The sequence below is a fragment of the Lolium perenne genome, chromosome 5 (assembly GCF_019359855.2).
Source record: "Lolium perenne isolate Kyuss_39 chromosome 5, Kyuss_2.0, whole genome shotgun sequence".
Classification (NCBI taxonomy): Eukaryota; Viridiplantae; Streptophyta; class Magnoliopsida; order Poales; family Poaceae; genus Lolium; species Lolium perenne.
The window spans coordinates 14,744,977-14,761,628 of NC_067248.2; the positions used below are offsets into that span (position 1 = coordinate 14,744,977).

General features: G+C 45.5%; 2 protein-coding genes across 2 annotated transcripts; one reads left to right on the forward strand and one right to left on the reverse strand.

Annotated features, from left to right (window-relative positions):
• Window positions 1-3,079: 3,079 nt before the first annotated feature.
• On the forward strand, window positions 3,080-9,366 carry LOC127303221 (uncharacterized). The gene is made up of 4 exons (XM_051333978.2): window positions 3,080-3,381; window positions 4,597-5,526; window positions 5,913-6,638; window positions 8,984-9,366. The coding sequence occupies exons 1-2, from the start codon at window positions 3,080-3,082 to the stop codon at window positions 5,372-5,374; spliced, it is 1,080 nt and encodes a 359-aa protein (XP_051189938.1). The 3' UTR covers window positions 5,375-5,526; window positions 5,913-6,638; window positions 8,984-9,366.
• Window positions 9,367-11,710: 2,344 nt separating this feature from the next.
• LOC127298918 (uncharacterized) lies at window positions 11,711-16,015 on the reverse strand. Its single transcript, XM_051328788.2, has 9 exons — window positions 15,640-16,015; window positions 15,434-15,535; window positions 15,312-15,357; window positions 15,101-15,179; window positions 14,043-14,391; window positions 13,656-13,905; window positions 12,744-12,986; window positions 12,547-12,663; window positions 11,711-12,381 (listed from the first exon to the last, which is right to left on the reverse strand). The coding sequence occupies exons 1-9, from the start codon at window positions 15,709-15,711 to the stop codon at window positions 11,927-11,929; spliced, it is 1,713 nt and encodes a 570-aa protein (XP_051184748.1). The 5' UTR covers window positions 15,712-16,015; the 3' UTR covers window positions 11,711-11,926.
• Window positions 16,016-16,652: the final 637 nt, after the last annotated feature.

Sequence of the window (16,652 nt, forward strand, 5' to 3'; positions counted from 1 at the left end):
ATTGTGATGTTTTTCTATGAGTTAAAAGTGTTGCGAGTAACTTGGCCAAATTATTCAATGTCAGCGCCTGAAATTCTTTAGTTATTATTTTAATGTATTTTGCAAGTAAAACTAGACACATATATATCGATATGTATGCATATATAGTCTTAGGGGCCTATATCATTATCTCGCCTTAGGGCCCGTAAAATATAGAGCCGGCCCCGCTTCTTCTCCACAAGGTCTACATCTTCCAAATCAGCCACAGGCGCCACCACCGCCTTATTCCTCTTCGCATATGGCACCATCGTAGCCACAGCGTCGAGCTCCGCTCCCGCTACGGCCTCCAAACCCACATCCGTCGCCGCCTTTGACTTATCCACGCCGGATCCGCGCCTACTTCTTGAAGAAAGTGAAATGAGTGGGAGGTGAGGGAGGGATCGAGCGGAGGGAGCTAGGGTTCCTTCCTCTGCTTTTTTGCTAGAAATGAGGAGGATTAAGGAGAGAGAAAAGGATGCGGAGGATGGGGGGTTTTATAGGTGTGTCCACTTGTGGGGTGCGGCCGTGCGTCTGACGCGTGCCTTTTTTCACATGTGACTTGACATGTGCCCTCCTCTCTCCTTTCCTTTCTCATCGCGGGTGCGGTGATGCAGCGATGGTGAGATGGCAGCGTACAAATATGAAAGGGATACGAATCACGCGTGTACAAATAGGCCGAGCGGGTCTGTACGATAGGTCCTGAGTGGGTTGGCACTATCCATAAGATGTCGTAATTACCACCCTACCTCTAATCGTGATTTAATCGCGACCGTTATTGTGTTTGTTTGCGCGTAAGAGGGGTCTATGGAAGCACACAACTTTTCTAATTGACCTGCAACACGACCATATTATCGAACGATTCACACTTCCACCGTAAATTTCCCTATCGACCAACTATGGGTGTGTTTGGTAGCCTTGGTGACCTCATATATTCTCATCTCACCCCAGGTTTTTCCAGTTTTAATTGTTTGGTAGATCGGGTCAGGCCAACTAGACAGTGCCACCTCATCCGAAAAGAGCTCTCAGCCATGCCCGGTAGAGAAGCTGAAATCGAGCCCTAGGCAGGGCTGACCTCGCCCGGAAAATCCCCTACGCGCCTCGCTCTTGGACCGAGACCAACAGGGGTCACACGCCCGACCCCTCATTTTCCCCCTTGAACGCTCTCTATCGACCCGCCCGACCTGCACACCTCCCCGACGCCCGCCTGCGCGCCTCCCTGATGTCCGCCTCTCCGATGCGTGGGTGTCGTCTCCCCGACGCCTGAGTGCTTGTGCACCGCCTCCTGACGCCGGCCTACGCCGCCACTCAACTGACGAGCTCAGCCACGAGACGGACGAGTTGAGGCCATGAGACAGACGAGCTCTAGCCACTCCATTAACGAGCTCCGGCCATGAGAAGGACGAGTTCCGGCCACGAGATAGACGAGCTCCGGCCACGGCGAGGGTCGGCTCTGGCATGGCCATGGGCCAGCGCTGCCACGACTGGCAGGGACCCGATTGCTTTTGTTTTTTATGTACATGGACTCAGTTGCTTTTTCGTTTTTCTTTTCAAGGTGCTTTGTGTAAAACTAGTACCTCGGCATGGTTGAGCACATGGCTGAGCACCGACCAGCTTCTTGGCCCAGCATGGTTGAACCCACCCGACCCACCAACACATGGAAAAATCTGATCTATATAGGGTAAGTATGTCTCAGCTGAGAAAGACAATATGTAGCAAACCGACCTATCAAACACACCCTATGTGTTGCACCACGGCTCGTTCACGCATTCCTTCTCCACTGGACGTTTAAGAAATCATGTCATTAAACAAAGTGCCTAATGGGAACCACACGTAAACGGTTTCGTGTCTTCTTGCTGTAGCGGCACAGACGGCGGCAACCACTCCCTCCGATCGATCTCCACCGGCAAGGGCGCTAGTCCCCACTCCCTCCACTTGCCGCTCTGGCAGCAGGGGGAGGGGGATCTCATTCCTCCGCTTTGTAGCTAGGGTTAGAGCTTGTCTGCTATGGTGCGTTGTTGGGGTGATGGGAGAGTTGCCCCAGCAAATAAATCTGCCTCAACTCTACTCCCACACCGACGACGATCTTCTTGGTGACGTCTCAGAGTTGATGGAAACCTGTGCCTGTCGATTCTTCAGATCGGCAGCATGGTCTTCTCGCCGCTTCTTCGGATCTGGCGAGACGGTTTCTCGACGTATCGCTGGCGTTCATTGTTATCCACGGCAGCGCTGGGAGCCTGGGCGAGGTGCACGCTCTGGAGCACGGAGGTTGGTCCGAAGGTGGTGGTTCTATCCTTATTCTCCGACTTTGTCGATGGGATGAGGTGGATCTTAGTCGAAGATAGCATGGGGATGTCCCCGGTCGATGTGCCACAGCGACATGTGCCTTGTTACTTGCAGCGGCCCTGTTCATCGACTCACAAAGTCTCGTTGGCGAGGACGCTCTTTTGGATCTGGCAATGGTGGATGGTCGGCGTCTCCTCCAACACGCGTCTAGGCGATGTTGGAGTTTGGCGGCGGCCGCTGTCTTCGGCGAGTGCTGGAAAATCTAGGGATAATTTTGTATTTCTCTATTCTTTAGAATTTTTTCTGCTATGTTTCCAAGGCAACTGTTTTCTCATGGTCTGTTTGATAGTTTCCACGTTTGTTCACTCGTATAATTTAATTTTTTATTAATAAAATATGTGGTTGCTCTAAAAAACAAAATGCCTAACCGTCATGGTCCAGGGGTGCCAAGAAGGATCTACGTAGTTATTATTCATCCGGTAATTTTCTATCGCACATGGGTGATCTGATTTATTTTTTGGAGTTTGCTCACGCTCCGATTTTTCCGTGGGACCGCTACTCCTGGTAGCTGAGTTGCTTCTTGCTAATATGTCAATGAAGAAGCAAATGATTCACTACTCGTCAGCTGGCATTTTCTCTACTCATCATCACTACTAGTATATTCATCTTGATTGCCTCACTGCACTATCAGGGCTACAGAGAACAACAAGGATACTGCCCCGTTCCTTTTACTTCTGAACCCAGATACACTGGAAAGGTTTTTTGTTTTATGAAGAAAATGAGCCATCTAGACGGTCATCCTAGGATTACAAGTTTTGAAAAGAGGGCGGGATCAAAGCAGAATCCAAGATTAGCTACAGATGACCACACACAAGCCTATCAGCTATCATCTCTCGGTGATCCAGTTGTTGTGGACGAGCAGAATTCGACGTCGCTCTTCAAGCACGCGAAAGTTGACCCTCTGGAAAGAGCCGCTCCCTCCTCATTCTACCGTGTGGTTCCTCCTCGCGCTCCTCCTGACTCTGCCTTCATCGGCGTGGACTGCAGGCCGGGTCGTGCTTCCTTCGCCGGGAGGAATCCGTGAGTCTATCTTTCTCTCAAATCCTTTCATATGAATCCTAATAATTTCGCCGCAGATTCGTAGCTTCCCAAAATTGATGCTTGCGATTAATATGTTTGTAGCTCCTGGCCGTAGGCATATTAGCGTAGGCACCTGATCTCTGTTTAAAATAGCCAGCTATAGCCGTTTTGGGAGGTCGCAGCTATAGTCTATAGCCAACTATTTTAAACAGAGCACCTGATATGCCTTCATACTCTGCCTTCATCTTGATACGCCGTCGGTTTTGTTCGACCGCAGGCACCTGTACACTATGCCGACAACATCGACAAAAAGCCGTCGGCATAGCTCATGTCCGTAGGCATATTAGCCTTTTCATGTAGTGTCGCTCTCCTATGTCCAGGGTCGGCCCATAGGGCAGGGCAAAGGGGCGCTCGCCCGGGGCCTTCAGGAGCGAGGGCCCCGACCCAAGATATTTTTACATGCTTAATATATTTTTGCTTGTACTCAGGTTGGGTTTAAAATAATTCTAGAAAATATAGATGCTCTAAGCTACAATTTACCGTGCCTTTTACAAAAAAATTCTTCAATATTTACGCTTTAAGATATATTGTTTAGAATAATTCTATAAAATATACAAGGTCCAAGCTGCAGCTTACCGTGCCTCTACTCAAACTTCTTTTAACAAAAAAAGTATTTAAATATTTTTCCTGAAGATACGATTTCTCCCTAGCCTTCCCAAATATTCTGAACAAAACTGACTGTCATAATTTTTTATGATTAATTTTAAAGATATATATGTATATACATGTGTACATAAGTATCGATTGGTAGAAATAAGAATTATGGGATAGTTCACTCCATCAATAGAAATAAATATTTTCAAACCTCTTGTTCAAGAGTTCGAAGACTATGGATCTTTCGAATGTAAATATTATTTAGTTTCTTATTGCATTATCCTAATATTTTGCTTGCCCTTATTCGCAAAAAAAATTCTCTTGCCCAATACTAATATTTTTTTAAGTCGTTTGTTTGTGATGGAGATTGTTAAGGGGTTCTTGCTTAAACTTTAAGTAATATATACAAATTTAGCATAAATAAATATCTAAGAAAACTTCACTATTGTCAACAAGGAGCCTTGATCCCCTAGGGCCCCCGAAATCTATGACCGGCCCTGCCTATGTCACTTAATGCTCTTACTATATTATAATGCAAGTTCTTGTATAACTGAAATGCAGGTACTGTGAGCTGGAAGACAGGATGGAAAACATACAAGGACAAGAAAGGCACCCGACTGATGTCAACTTGCTGAAAGCTGCAAGAGAAGGCAATACGCAGCTACTTGAACAACTTCTCGACGAAGAACTTCCAAGTAGACTTAATCATATAGTTGTCTCTGTCCCGACAACGAGCTTTGGTAGTAGTGACGGGGGTATACATGAGGAACAACCAGCCAATGGGCAAGGTGGACATGGAGAAGCAAGCACAAGTCGCCACAGTAATAATTCTCCATCTATGTCTGGTGAAGTAACGCCTGATGGTGGTAGACCTCCACCTGAACATATCGGAGAATTGAGCGGGAGACTTACCAGTCACAGGCATGTTAGTTTAACTCCATTTGTATCCAAGCTTCTCCAAGGAGTGACGTCTGACTTGGATGTGGTGCTCCACATTGCTGCAAAGCTGGGGCACGTCGACTTAGTGAGGGCCATCTCCATGAGGGAGGGTCTGGTAGTCAATGTACCTGCAAAAAACAAGAGAGGAGAGACCCCCTTGCACTGCGCGGCTGCCAACGGGAATGTTGACATGATCGATCTCCTGATACTGATGGCTGGAGAGGTGGGTGCTATGCAACTTCTGAGCGAACGAAACCATAACGGGGAGACATGTTTGCACGAGGCAGTGCGGTGCGGAAACATAGAGGCTGCCAAGAGATTGGTCATGGCGGATGTGGCAGTGCAACACTACAGAGATATATGTAAGAGGCCGTGCGCTGGTGCAAATAGAGGACGATGAGGGCGTTTCTCCTCTCTACTTGGCTACAACTCTTTGCAGATTTGAGATTGTTCGATGCCTCACTGAAAGAGAACAAGATGCTAGATATTCAGCATCTTACACTGGGCCTGAAAAGAAGACAGCTATGCATGCTGCAGTTCTCGTCAGCAAAGGTGTGTGCTATCTTGCCAAATGAAAACCAGTCCAGTTTGTTTTTAATCAAAGGAACACCCTTTGATCCGGGTTAATCTTTGTTTTAGGACGTCCTTCGAGGATCACGCTTTGTGACCTTCCTCCCTGTAACCTTTTTCTCCTATCGTAATGAAATAGCAGCTCACCTGCTGTCATTCAAAAAAAAAAAAAAACCAGTCCAGTTTTTAATCATATTCTATAAATAGTACAAAATGAGGCCTACTTCTGTTAGGCTAGCATTTGTCTGTTTCGTTCTTGTCCTTCTCCGATGTTTTAATTCCATCCTTTTGAATGGATATATATTCAACCTTAATCAATGAAAATCAGCACTGTTGACTGTCTTTTATCCATTCTCTATCAATTTCAGAGCTCAGCGAGCATCTGATGCAGTGGAATGCCTGCCTTGTAGAGAAGACGGATCTATTCGGAAACACACCGCTTCACCTTTTGGCATCAACAGGGGATACATCTATTGCAGAGATTCTCTTAAAGAAGGATGAACGTGCGGGATACCGTGAGGATGCAGAAGGATCACTTCCCATATATATTGCAGCCGCCAATGGAAATCTTGACTTCATCAAGCATTCAAGCTGTTGCTTGAGTATTGTCCTTACCAATGGCAGAGCTTAGTGTAAGTCCGGGGGGGGGCAGCTGCCCCCCAGCTTTTTGCAAAATTGTGAAGAATTTCTTTTTAGAGAGTATTTAGATGCAGAAAAATTAGCATTTCGCCCTCCCAAACATCAACATTTTATCTTTTGCCCCCCCTGATTTTCGGTGAAGCTCCGCCAGTGGTCCTTACTGCAATTGGTCATGCAATAGCTTTGGCCAGACTATTCTCCACATTGCCGTCCAGAAGGGAGCATACAATGTGGTGAGATATGTCTGCTCAGGTCAAAAGTTTGTGGAAATATTTAACACGAGAGATAAAGATGGGAATACAGCTCTACATTTGGCTATACTGCAAGGAAATCAGTTCATCTTTTGCCAGTTAATGAGCAGAAATGAAGTCCATTTGAATTGCAGAAATAAGGAGGAACACACACCTCTTGGTCTTGCGCTATGAAGACTCCCACGAGGTCTGAAATTCATGCAGGTAAGTTTTCCTCTCTTGTTAAGAATTACATCCAGCTCCCCACAAGAAAAGTACACCCAGTTGCTAATTTATAGTTGGAAGTCATTTTTATTAGCTTCCTCTCAATTTACTTAGCATTTGAATTAACTTTGAGACGGGTCACTGAAATTGACTTAGGACTTAGAATGCATAACTAACTGTATTTTTTTTGTACGATACTATACACGTACACTTAGATTGAAGTGAAGATACCAATAGATGAAGACGCACGACTCCCACTCACGTACACCAGGCGATCGGATCTTAGCGCCGCCGTCTCCACCCACCGCCGTTTGCCTCCCTCCTTCCCTCCCTTCCCCTCCCTCGTTGGTAGTCTCCCCCCTCCCCCAACCTAGCGAGCCGTCCCTTTATGTAGTCCCCATGACCACTTCCGCGATCTTCGTGGGAGGTGACGGCCACCGTCCAGCCTGTCAAAGATGGGGGTTGAGGGACTTGAGGGCGGGCAAGCTTCGATGGTCTCCTACGCGCAAGGTGGGTCGTCAACGGGGCTGCGCATGTGGAACGCGGGTGGTGGCGAAGGTCTTTCACGATGGCACGATGACCCATGGCGGGGGCTCCTCCTCGTTGCGCGGTTCGGCTGGATCTAGCGGAAGATCGCCCCTATTCTGCCATCTTCTTCCTCGACTAGCCAGGCCGTTGAGGTTCAGAGCGGCAGATCCAACAAGGTGCCGGCGGGTGACTTCGGGGTTACTAGCTCGGCTTGAATAAAGGTGGCGGTCCTAGAGTTCCAACTCACGCCAAGATGATGATTTGCTGGATGCATGTCCTGACAACCTGGTTGGAATGTCATATTCCGGAAAGCTCCGTCGGTGAACTCCACTAGGAGATTCATGCCTAGAGATTGCTAGATCTGGTGAGATTCGGTCATGCAACCCATGTTTTTCTCTTACCATGTTTAGCTTCAGAGGGAGCGGTGTGAAGCTATGCTGGATGTTACCATCATGGGGCACACTTGCTCGTTCCATGGTGAAGTCAGCTGGCGGAAAATGTCATGGAATCCGAGATCTGAGAACTAGAAATCGTGATTCGAGTCTTTCTAGCAACGAGGAATTCACTTGGTGATTCGTGACTTGGAGCAGCGGTATCGTAAGTGGGGGAGGGGGGCGACAACACATGGGAAGTTCAAAATTTTACCTTTTAGGGTGAAAATTCAATGTCTTGCCTTAATTGGTTTTGCATGACAATGACCTTATTAAAGTCATTGTTTTGTCAGGAAGACTTTCTCCAGGGCGAAAACCTATGATCTATGATTGAGCGATGATGACACTCGTGCATTGTTCCTTGGAGGCGTCGCTTTTGGAGAAGATATACTTTTGGTGCTGTTAATACGGTTGATGGAAGAAATAGATCAATATAGCGGAACTTTTATTTTATTTTATCTTTTCTTCTTTTTTGGATTGTATGCATCCGTAATGCCGCTAGGACAGTGCGTTGTTGAAGAGACTGAGTGTAGTTAGTATCTTCATGATATTAATATATACTTTTTTATCGAAATAATACTTTCAAATTTGGGCACCAAAATAGTCATAAAGAACATCAGAAGGTATAGTTCCCAATTTACTCTGCATATTTATAATGCTTCAAACTTAAACCGTTATAGGACAATAAAAAATGAAAATCGGGCAGTTATGAGAACAAGAGGATATGGGAAAGAAAAGGTCAGATGCTGCTACTCAATGCAATCTTAACTTATTTTTTACACGCCAGCACCTTTTAAGTTTTAGGTTGATAACTTATGGTTGCAAGAACATTCTAGACAACACTATCAAAATAGAAAAAGTAACGAAAACGCCCTTTATCGAAAAAAAAATCAAAATAGACGAGTGCAGATAAACAATGGGAAAAAACACCATTCAGTCTACGCACTTGTTTTTTTGTGCAACATGATCAGAATAAATTTATACCTCAGAGACCAAATTGATTAAACATGTTGACATATATTTAGTGGTACTAGGTACTATTTCGTCCTAGGTGGCAATATGGGGCCGTTGTATTGTATTATGCTTTGTGCTGTAAGTTCTGTTTATTTGGAAAAACTATTTAGTTCCTGTAGCATTTCGTTGTTAAGGCTTATGATTCATCTATACAATGCATGCAAAAGTAGAACAAGGTATATATGTGCTTTCCAAAGACGCCACACCACGATGTCAAATGTATTACCTCACAGCTAAAACCGATTTGCTCCCTTCTACAGTTCTACATACACAAGTGGTGCACATAACGTAAAATGTTTTACCTCGCCTACCGTTTGTTGTATGTTGCAATCCATAAACTGGTCCCTCACACCATTTTATATCCTGCTTCAGGCCCCACAGCGGTGGATTTTGAACGACCTTGTGCTCGCTGGAGCTGAGTTGGATACTCGTAGATTGGATCATTTCGACGCCTACAACTACGACATACCTGACAAGGAGAAGCATTCTGAAGTATTAAGCAAGTCCGCTGGTCTCGGGGCCGTCTGCGCAGTGCTCATCTTGAATATATCTTTTGCGGCTCCTTTCAACATATCGAAATTGTACCTGGATCCTAGCACATCAAATATACAAGTTGGCTTTTCAACATTTATCATCGCCGATGCCTTTGCGTTTGCCTTCTCCATGGCAGCCACATTTTGGTTATCGTTTGCTGGCTTGTCTATAGTCGACATGCGGACACGCGTTATTTACCTTAACAAAGGATCAATTTGCCTCTCGTCTGCGGTCTATTCTATGGTCATTGTCTTCTTGCTGGGAATATGTGCGGTGGTTGGTCATGTTGATGCCATCATCACTATTGCTGCTTGTGTGATTGCACTTGGGGGCCTTATACCACTATTAGGGTTCACAATATATCGTCATTTTTGGGTGTTATACCACAGGCTCGGCTTTCGAACATGGTGCCGCACTTTCCTTGGCATACCCCCTCAACAACGGCACCTTCAGAAGTATGGCCAGCTTGGAAAAAACAGCTTGTTTGTGATAATTATTACTCTTGGATTGATTATTACTAATATGTCGATAACGGTGACAGGCAAATGTGTAATACTCCGCCTAAAGACAGTTGAGCTGAGTCTTCTTACCTAACACTGTGATTACAAAGACACCTACATACCTAAGAGTTTTTGTGATTACAAAGACACCTACATACCTAAGAGTTTGGGTACATTTTACAACATTGTCCAGGTACAAGTTTCCAACAAGCCTCCGATTGTTTTAATTTGTTACTAGCAAGTTGGGTATGAGTTGTGACAATCGAATTTGTAGAGAGTTTTATTTGAAAGTTATGGCAAATGGCGAGGTAAAGCTACTTCTCGAAGGAAATTTCAAACGGTTGATTGTGAACATAAATTTGAACTTTCAGGAACTGGGAATCAATCACCCAAATAAAATTACAACATCGATGTGCATCTTTTCGTGCAGAGTTTATCTCAAGTCAACAAACCCTTGGGTAGTTTAGAAGGCATTATGTACTTTAAGGCAAACAAAATTGCAAAGGTTAACGTACCTTCCCAGACCCACAGCAGCCATGGGATCTCTTTTCAGGTTGGTGGAGGGTGGCTCAATAGAAACCACTAATTCCCTCGATGGATGCTTTAATATTTGTGTTCGTGCAAGCCAGCCCAATTTGCAGACAAGCAAACACCCTAAATTTAGCCTACTGGATCCTGCATCAAAATTTGTAGGCGACCAAAGAGGAACTAAAGGACCGCTCAGTACAAGCCAGCCCACTTCGCGGGCAAGCAAACACCCTAAGTTTGTCCTACTGGATCCTGCATCAAAATTTGTGGGCGACCAAAGAGGTCCTAAAGGACCGCTCAGTATAGAAATATGACAGTTTTAAGGGGTACAAATCGGACAACCCACCTTTGAAAATCTACATGTTACAATTTGTATGAAAATGAATATCTTTCCAGCATTTGTGATGGGAAAATAAAGTCAATAATGCTACTGGTACAACCTCCATTTCGGAGAAAAGTTACCCGGTTTTTGAAAGAAAAAAAACTACAAGTATCTTTGCAGAACTCACATTTGCGTACATTTAAAATACTCCCTCTGATTCATATTATGAATAGATACTCCCTCTGATTCATATTACTTGCACTAGTATGGACAAATCTAAAACTAAAATATGGCTAGATACATCTATATTAGTGGAACCAAACCAATCTTAATCTCCGTAATGTGACGCGTGGTTTAATCAGGAGACGCTATCCTACGAGTGTTCTGAAATTGCATGGAGATGTAGGTACGCATGTTCATCCTACTAGCTCAAACAAAAAAAATGGCACTCGTTTCTCTCCATGAAGGTCACATCACACATTTCTCTCATCTCACGTGTGTGAACCATATCATAACCTTCTAGAAAATGAGACAGGGTTAATATGAGAGAAAGGCGGAATTAAAACAACTCTTAGGGGTCGTTTGGTATCCATCATTTCGGCTTGGAATCCTGAAATTCATTTTGGAATTCCATAGGTGGGCTATTTGGTTGTCACAGAATTAGGCCGTCATTTCATTTAGGAAATCCAGCAAAATGATGCCATGGGTAAACATAATTCCAAGCTGAGACCTGTCATTTGTGTTTCTCTATGAAAGCCATTTACAAATTCAATATTGAATTATGTTGTCATTTGCAATTCCTGTGGCAACCAAACAAGTGTCCATTTCTGGAATTACAATGTAAATGAAATGAATACATGTATTCATTTAAAAATCCTACAAACGGGCTTCCAAACGACTTCTTACAGTCTTTGATGGCGAATTCCGTGCATCTGAACGGTCGCGTAAATCAATTTTCTTAAACAAAAAAGATAATCAGAGAAAGAAACAGATAAGTGACGAAGAGCCCGGCTGCACAGGTCAGGTCTCCATCCATCCGCATCATCAGCCTGCCTTCTCTGGTAACTCCCTTAAGGCCTTAAGTGCGATGCAAAAACCGCATTGGAACCCGACCTCAGATATGTAGGCAGAAAACTGAGGTCAGGCCGATCTAGATCCAACCTGAAACGTCACCAGAATGTCACAACATTTGCATGTGGCACGCTGACGCAGTGATGCAGCCCATGCATATGCACTGTTTCTGAAGATAAAACCAACATCCATGGGCTCTCTCAGATCCCATGTTCAGCTTCACATCAGCAGGTACATACAGGATAGGAGCATGTTCCATAACTGCATCCACATCCATCGTACACATACAACAGCAGTTCAACCCAGCAAAAACAAGACCAAAAGTATCCTGCAACACCGACACAAGACCATTCAAGACGGTCAGTCATAGTCGGAATCTGATGTTAGCCCATCCTCGGGATGGAACATGCGGACCATCTTCAATAGGTGCTCAGACAGGTCCTCGATCTCCTCCTTCCCGAAGCCCCAGTCGCGGAGTATCTGGGTGCCCAGAGCGCCCCTGGCCACGCCGAGCTTCTGGAGGCTGAGTGAGCGCCTCTCTATGAAGGGCAGAACCGCGTTGCTCGACCTCAGGCGTGCCGCCATTGGTATCGACTCAACATCGAGCGAACCCTTTGGCGGGGTTCCCTCGGAATGGCTCCCGACGATCTCGCCGTGCCGGCCAATGTTGCTCCTGAAGAACGATGGGAACGGCAGAGGGATGGGTAGCGGGCAGGGTGACACTGAGAGATGGGAGAACTTTGGTTTTGTGGCCCTGCATTCATAGGCTGCGCACACGGAGTCCTTCACTTGTGATATCGATGCTCGTTGGCCACCTGTATCAACAAACTTATATGAACTTGTACTTTCTAGATGTAAATGTACAAATTCAAGTGGCACTGTAGCCAACAAGTGACACTAGAAAAAGACATAACTCAACTACTTATGTAGCATGGCAGATAGCAAGAATTAAATGGACCGTAAGGCATATGATGGCAAACCTGCACGCAGAACTCCATGAACCACCAACGATTCAACAGAGTAAGGATCTTCTTCTTCATCACTGATTTCAGGGGTTAGCGAGTGCAGGCTCTTTATGCTCCACAAATCATTTCCATCTGGGAATTAAAAGTATGCAGTTAGCAAAAAAAGTACTTAACTCTACCTCAAGTCCAACAAAACAGGGTGTATGATGTACCTTTCAAAGAAGGGGCAGGCATTGCTACATCCAGAGCAGTAACCTTGTTCTGCCTACCCTGATCCGATATTATGTGTGCGAGTTCACGTATATCAATATTACCAGATGAATGCGCTAAGTTTGAAGCCGGGCCGGCGTTCTGTAGTCTAAATGGTACAGTTATTGTATGTATAGCTGCAGCAGAAATGGCACTGGAGTGGAATGGTTTTGCGTCTTGTATAGAAAGGAAGGGCGACAGATAACCTGATGAAATGAAGTTAAATTTAAACTGTATCCTGAACAATTCAGAGCAAGCTTTTGTATGCTCTTGAAATAATTCAATATGGATATTGTGAGCAAAATAAATAAATAGACATATGCTTAGTTAAGCTACTTCATATAGTAGGATGACATGAGCGCTCAGTTGACACACAGAATATACAAGATACCATGTAAAGCTTAGTTAACGAGTTGAAATTCCACGGAAAGTGCGATCAAGTGCAATGTTTTCAGCCTAAGATTAATGCTCAGGAAATTAAAAAAGGAGTGATACCAAGCTACGGGAAAGAAGTATGCTAGTCACAAAGCGAATAATTGAACATGATATCTTCCAGCAAATATTCCCTACGCCCTATAATATAAGATGTTATTACATCCAATATCAAGGATGTCTCAACTTTGTGTAGATTTGTATGTATCTACACTCTAAAACATATCTAGATACACGCAAATTTAGACAAAGTAGAGACATTCTTTTTAGGATGGAGGGAGTATATTGGATGTAACAAAACCTTATATTATGGGACGGAGGGGTATATGAGAGTTCACACAATTAATCATGCTAGTACAAAGTAAAACTTTCAGAAAATTGGTAGTAAAAACTTTCAGAAATGCACAGAATCACATGAGATAAACTGGCAAATGAAAGCATACTTTGATTAAGAGTGGGCAGTCCAATTGGAACCACCAAACTGCAAAAGGACGAAAGCTTTGAAAATGAAACAGCGTCATGCAACGATCTTGTAATGGTCTCCCTTTGATTCCTGGCTGATCCATGGGTAACTGGATCCCTCACACAATAAAGCAATACAGGTGTGTTTGTATAATCATCAGCAATGGTTTCCAAAAACTGTGCAGCTACACTGGAAAACCCCCCTGAATCATCCACAATAAACTGGATACCCTGCAGTAAATTACGGATTAATTCAAGCCGGAACAAAAATGCCGATCGGAGAAGTCATATGAAAATCACAGTTAACATAAGTAAACAGAAAACATAGTATAACTGTAAATAGATAGCTTATGGGGAAAAGATAGGACCTGAATATGGTCGCATTCTTCAACAAAGAACCTTAGCCTCTCATTCATCTCCTCCATTTGAGACCATTCTGAAACCACCTCCCTTGCAGTCCCAAAGTTATCAAACTTTTCAAAGTCTGTCCATGACCCATTCATTTCATACAAGCTCTGAGGGTGATACTGAACCTTCGTGTAATCAGTCCAAAAGTTGACGCTATTCTCCAGGGACTCGACAAGGTCCTTGTCTTCTACATTTTTCTGGGAGTTGCTTGCACCATTGCTAGTGCTTGCGATCTGATCTTCAGCTAAGCTTTGCAGAAACAAGTTCCGTCCATGAGGTTTTGCTACCGATCTTGTTACATTTCCAGACCTACAGTAATTAGAACGGACTCAGCAAGGTAATTTCTGAGCCTCATGCATTTTCACAGATGGGCGCTCTCTAACTGGAGTTAATCATTGACAGCATCAGCATGTAAAACTTATTCATAGAGTGATTTGTACGGAAGCACAGTTATCAGCAGCCAATACCAAATCTGAATGATACTGTTTTGAGCAGAGTATGCAGATGCCATGCAGAAATACAAAAAACGTTGACCAACAGGGGAATGATCCCTCCCTTGGCTATACGTTGTTAGGTAGGATGAGACTCTCCCAGCGGATGGACGCTAGGATGATAACCCGGTTTAAAGTTTGCCCCTAAGAGCAGCTGGACGAGGGTATGCACCATCGCAATCTCCAAGATAATCATAAGTATTACTTATACAGCGAAGGCTACAGGTTGCAACAATTTTACCAAGCCAAAATGTATATGATATGTCCTTGCTTTCGAAATTTAAATATGTTCCCTCTATTTGTACAATAAGGTATAGTCTAAAGTTACTGCTATCTAGTCTGCAGCTAGTGCATTTCTGACCCAGTTGGACGAGCAATCCAAAACCGCACCGAAACAACCTCATGCTTCTCTTTAGCTCATAATATAAATGATGACCACGACAAAAGACAATCTAGGCATGACGGACCACAGTAAGCAAACCAGCCATGGAGATAACTTCTCAGGAGAAGTTAAGAGTGTCACTTGCCATGTAGTGATGTTGAGCTGCTCCGAGGCGGCAGTACTCAGGCCAGGAGCGCCGGAGGAGCTTAACGAGCCAAGAGACCCTGCAAATGGTACCATTACGTAATGTACTTGGAGCGAGTTCAGCACTAGGAGTTGCGACATATTGCTGTACTTATTGAATTCGGCAGTGCATACCGCACATATAGAGATCATAAGAAGAGAAGCAGCATTACCTCGAGAGCCAACGGACACCAGACGGGGGCAGTAGGTGGGAACGCCCTGTCGAAATTCAGGATCAGCTGTGCGGCTAAGAGGAATCCGATGGACGGAAATGATGAGCGGGGGCTCTACCTACCTGGAGCGTCTCCCCGGCGCGGTAGAGGACGTCCATGTCGAGCGGCGCGGCCCTGAAGGCGGCGTCGGCGGCGGGGTCGTCGGCGAGGCCGAGGAGCTCATCCTGCAGAGCGAGCAGAGGAGCGGGGGGTGAGCGGAGGCGGGGACGGCGGGGGGTAGGGTTTAGCTAGGGTGCTGCGGAGGCGGGGACGGCGGGCGGGGACCTACCTGGAAGTTCCAGAAGTGGGAGCCGACGAAGTTGGCGTGGCCGCCGACCTGCACCGTCACCACCTCCCTCATCTCCCCCGCGCCTCACTCACGGAGGGTTTCCGGGCGGAGGGTGCGACGGAGTGGGGAGGCTGCGTGGCGGAGCAAGCAGTGGATGCCGTCGTCTCCGTGGCCGGAGAAGAGGAATCGGCGCACCGAGAGGTCGGCGGTGAAGTTTCCAGTGAGTTGGATTGTCGGAGATGTCGGCGGCGCCGGCAGTGGACTCGTCGGCGGGGTGAGGCGGACGGCGGTGCAGGGCGGCGGTGTAAGAAACACTGGAGTGGAGAGGGGAACGAGAGCCTGAGGGCGTGCGGCGACGGGCGACGGCGGCGGTAGGCCGGTAGCGATTCAAGGCGGCGGCGGCGGCGGCGGGAGGAGAAATCAGGCTAGATTTTTTTCTTGAGGGTAAGAAATCAGGCTAGAAAGGAGGCAAAAGGACTCGTTTCGTTCGCGTCGGGTTGGTTCAGCCCATTTCTTTTTTTTTTTGATAAGAAGGTTCAGCCCATTTCTGATGAGTCCAAGCCGCCACTATGCTCCAATCCGCTGTACTAGTGGTCAGCCCACAACGATCAAATCCATCACTTCTGCTCCGGTGCTCCTCCCATGGAAATTTTTTAGGCCCATCAAAACACAATAACGATGGAGATTTTGTCATACTTATTCGTAAGCGAGGACACGATTGTAATTTTAGTGTAGATGCACCGTCCGTACAACCCTGTACAGGCCCGTATGGCCCGTGTTGTGGTGTACCTTGTTTTTGTACGTATCTACAGTCAAGTGCGTGTGCAAAAATAGAAAGATCCTATAAAGATCTTGTTCACGTGACCTCTTTTTTTTTTCTTACGCGACGTATACATACCGTATCAACATAGACGGGTATACATTAGCTAGATATGGATTTCGGCGGACCCAACATAGGAAAAAGAATCCAACTATAACTCTTCAACTTTATTTAGGGGGGAGCACCGGAGCAA

Excerpts from the sequence above, each read along its gene's own strand:
- LOC127303221 (XM_051333978.2), top strand. The coding sequence starts at position 3,080 with ATGAGCCATCTAGACGGTCATCCTAGGATTACAAGTTTTGAAAAGAGG. Across the intron at positions 3,382-4,596 it reads TCCTTCGCCGGGAGGAATCC|GTACTGTGAGCTGGAAGACA; the intron begins GTGAGTCTATCT and ends ACTGAAATGCAG.
- LOC127298918 (XM_051328788.2), bottom strand. The coding sequence starts at position 15,711 with ATGAGGGAGGTGGTGACGGTGCAGGTCGGCGGCCACGCCAACTTCGTC. Across the intron at positions 15,536-15,639 it reads CCCACTTCTGGAACTTCCAG|GATGAGCTCCTCGGCCTCGC; the intron begins GTAGGTCCCCGC and ends CTCGCTCTGCAG. Across the intron at positions 12,664-12,743 it reads GCCTGCCCCTTCTTTGAAAG|ATGGAAATGATTTGTGGAGC; the intron begins GTACATCATACA and ends TTTAATTCCCAG.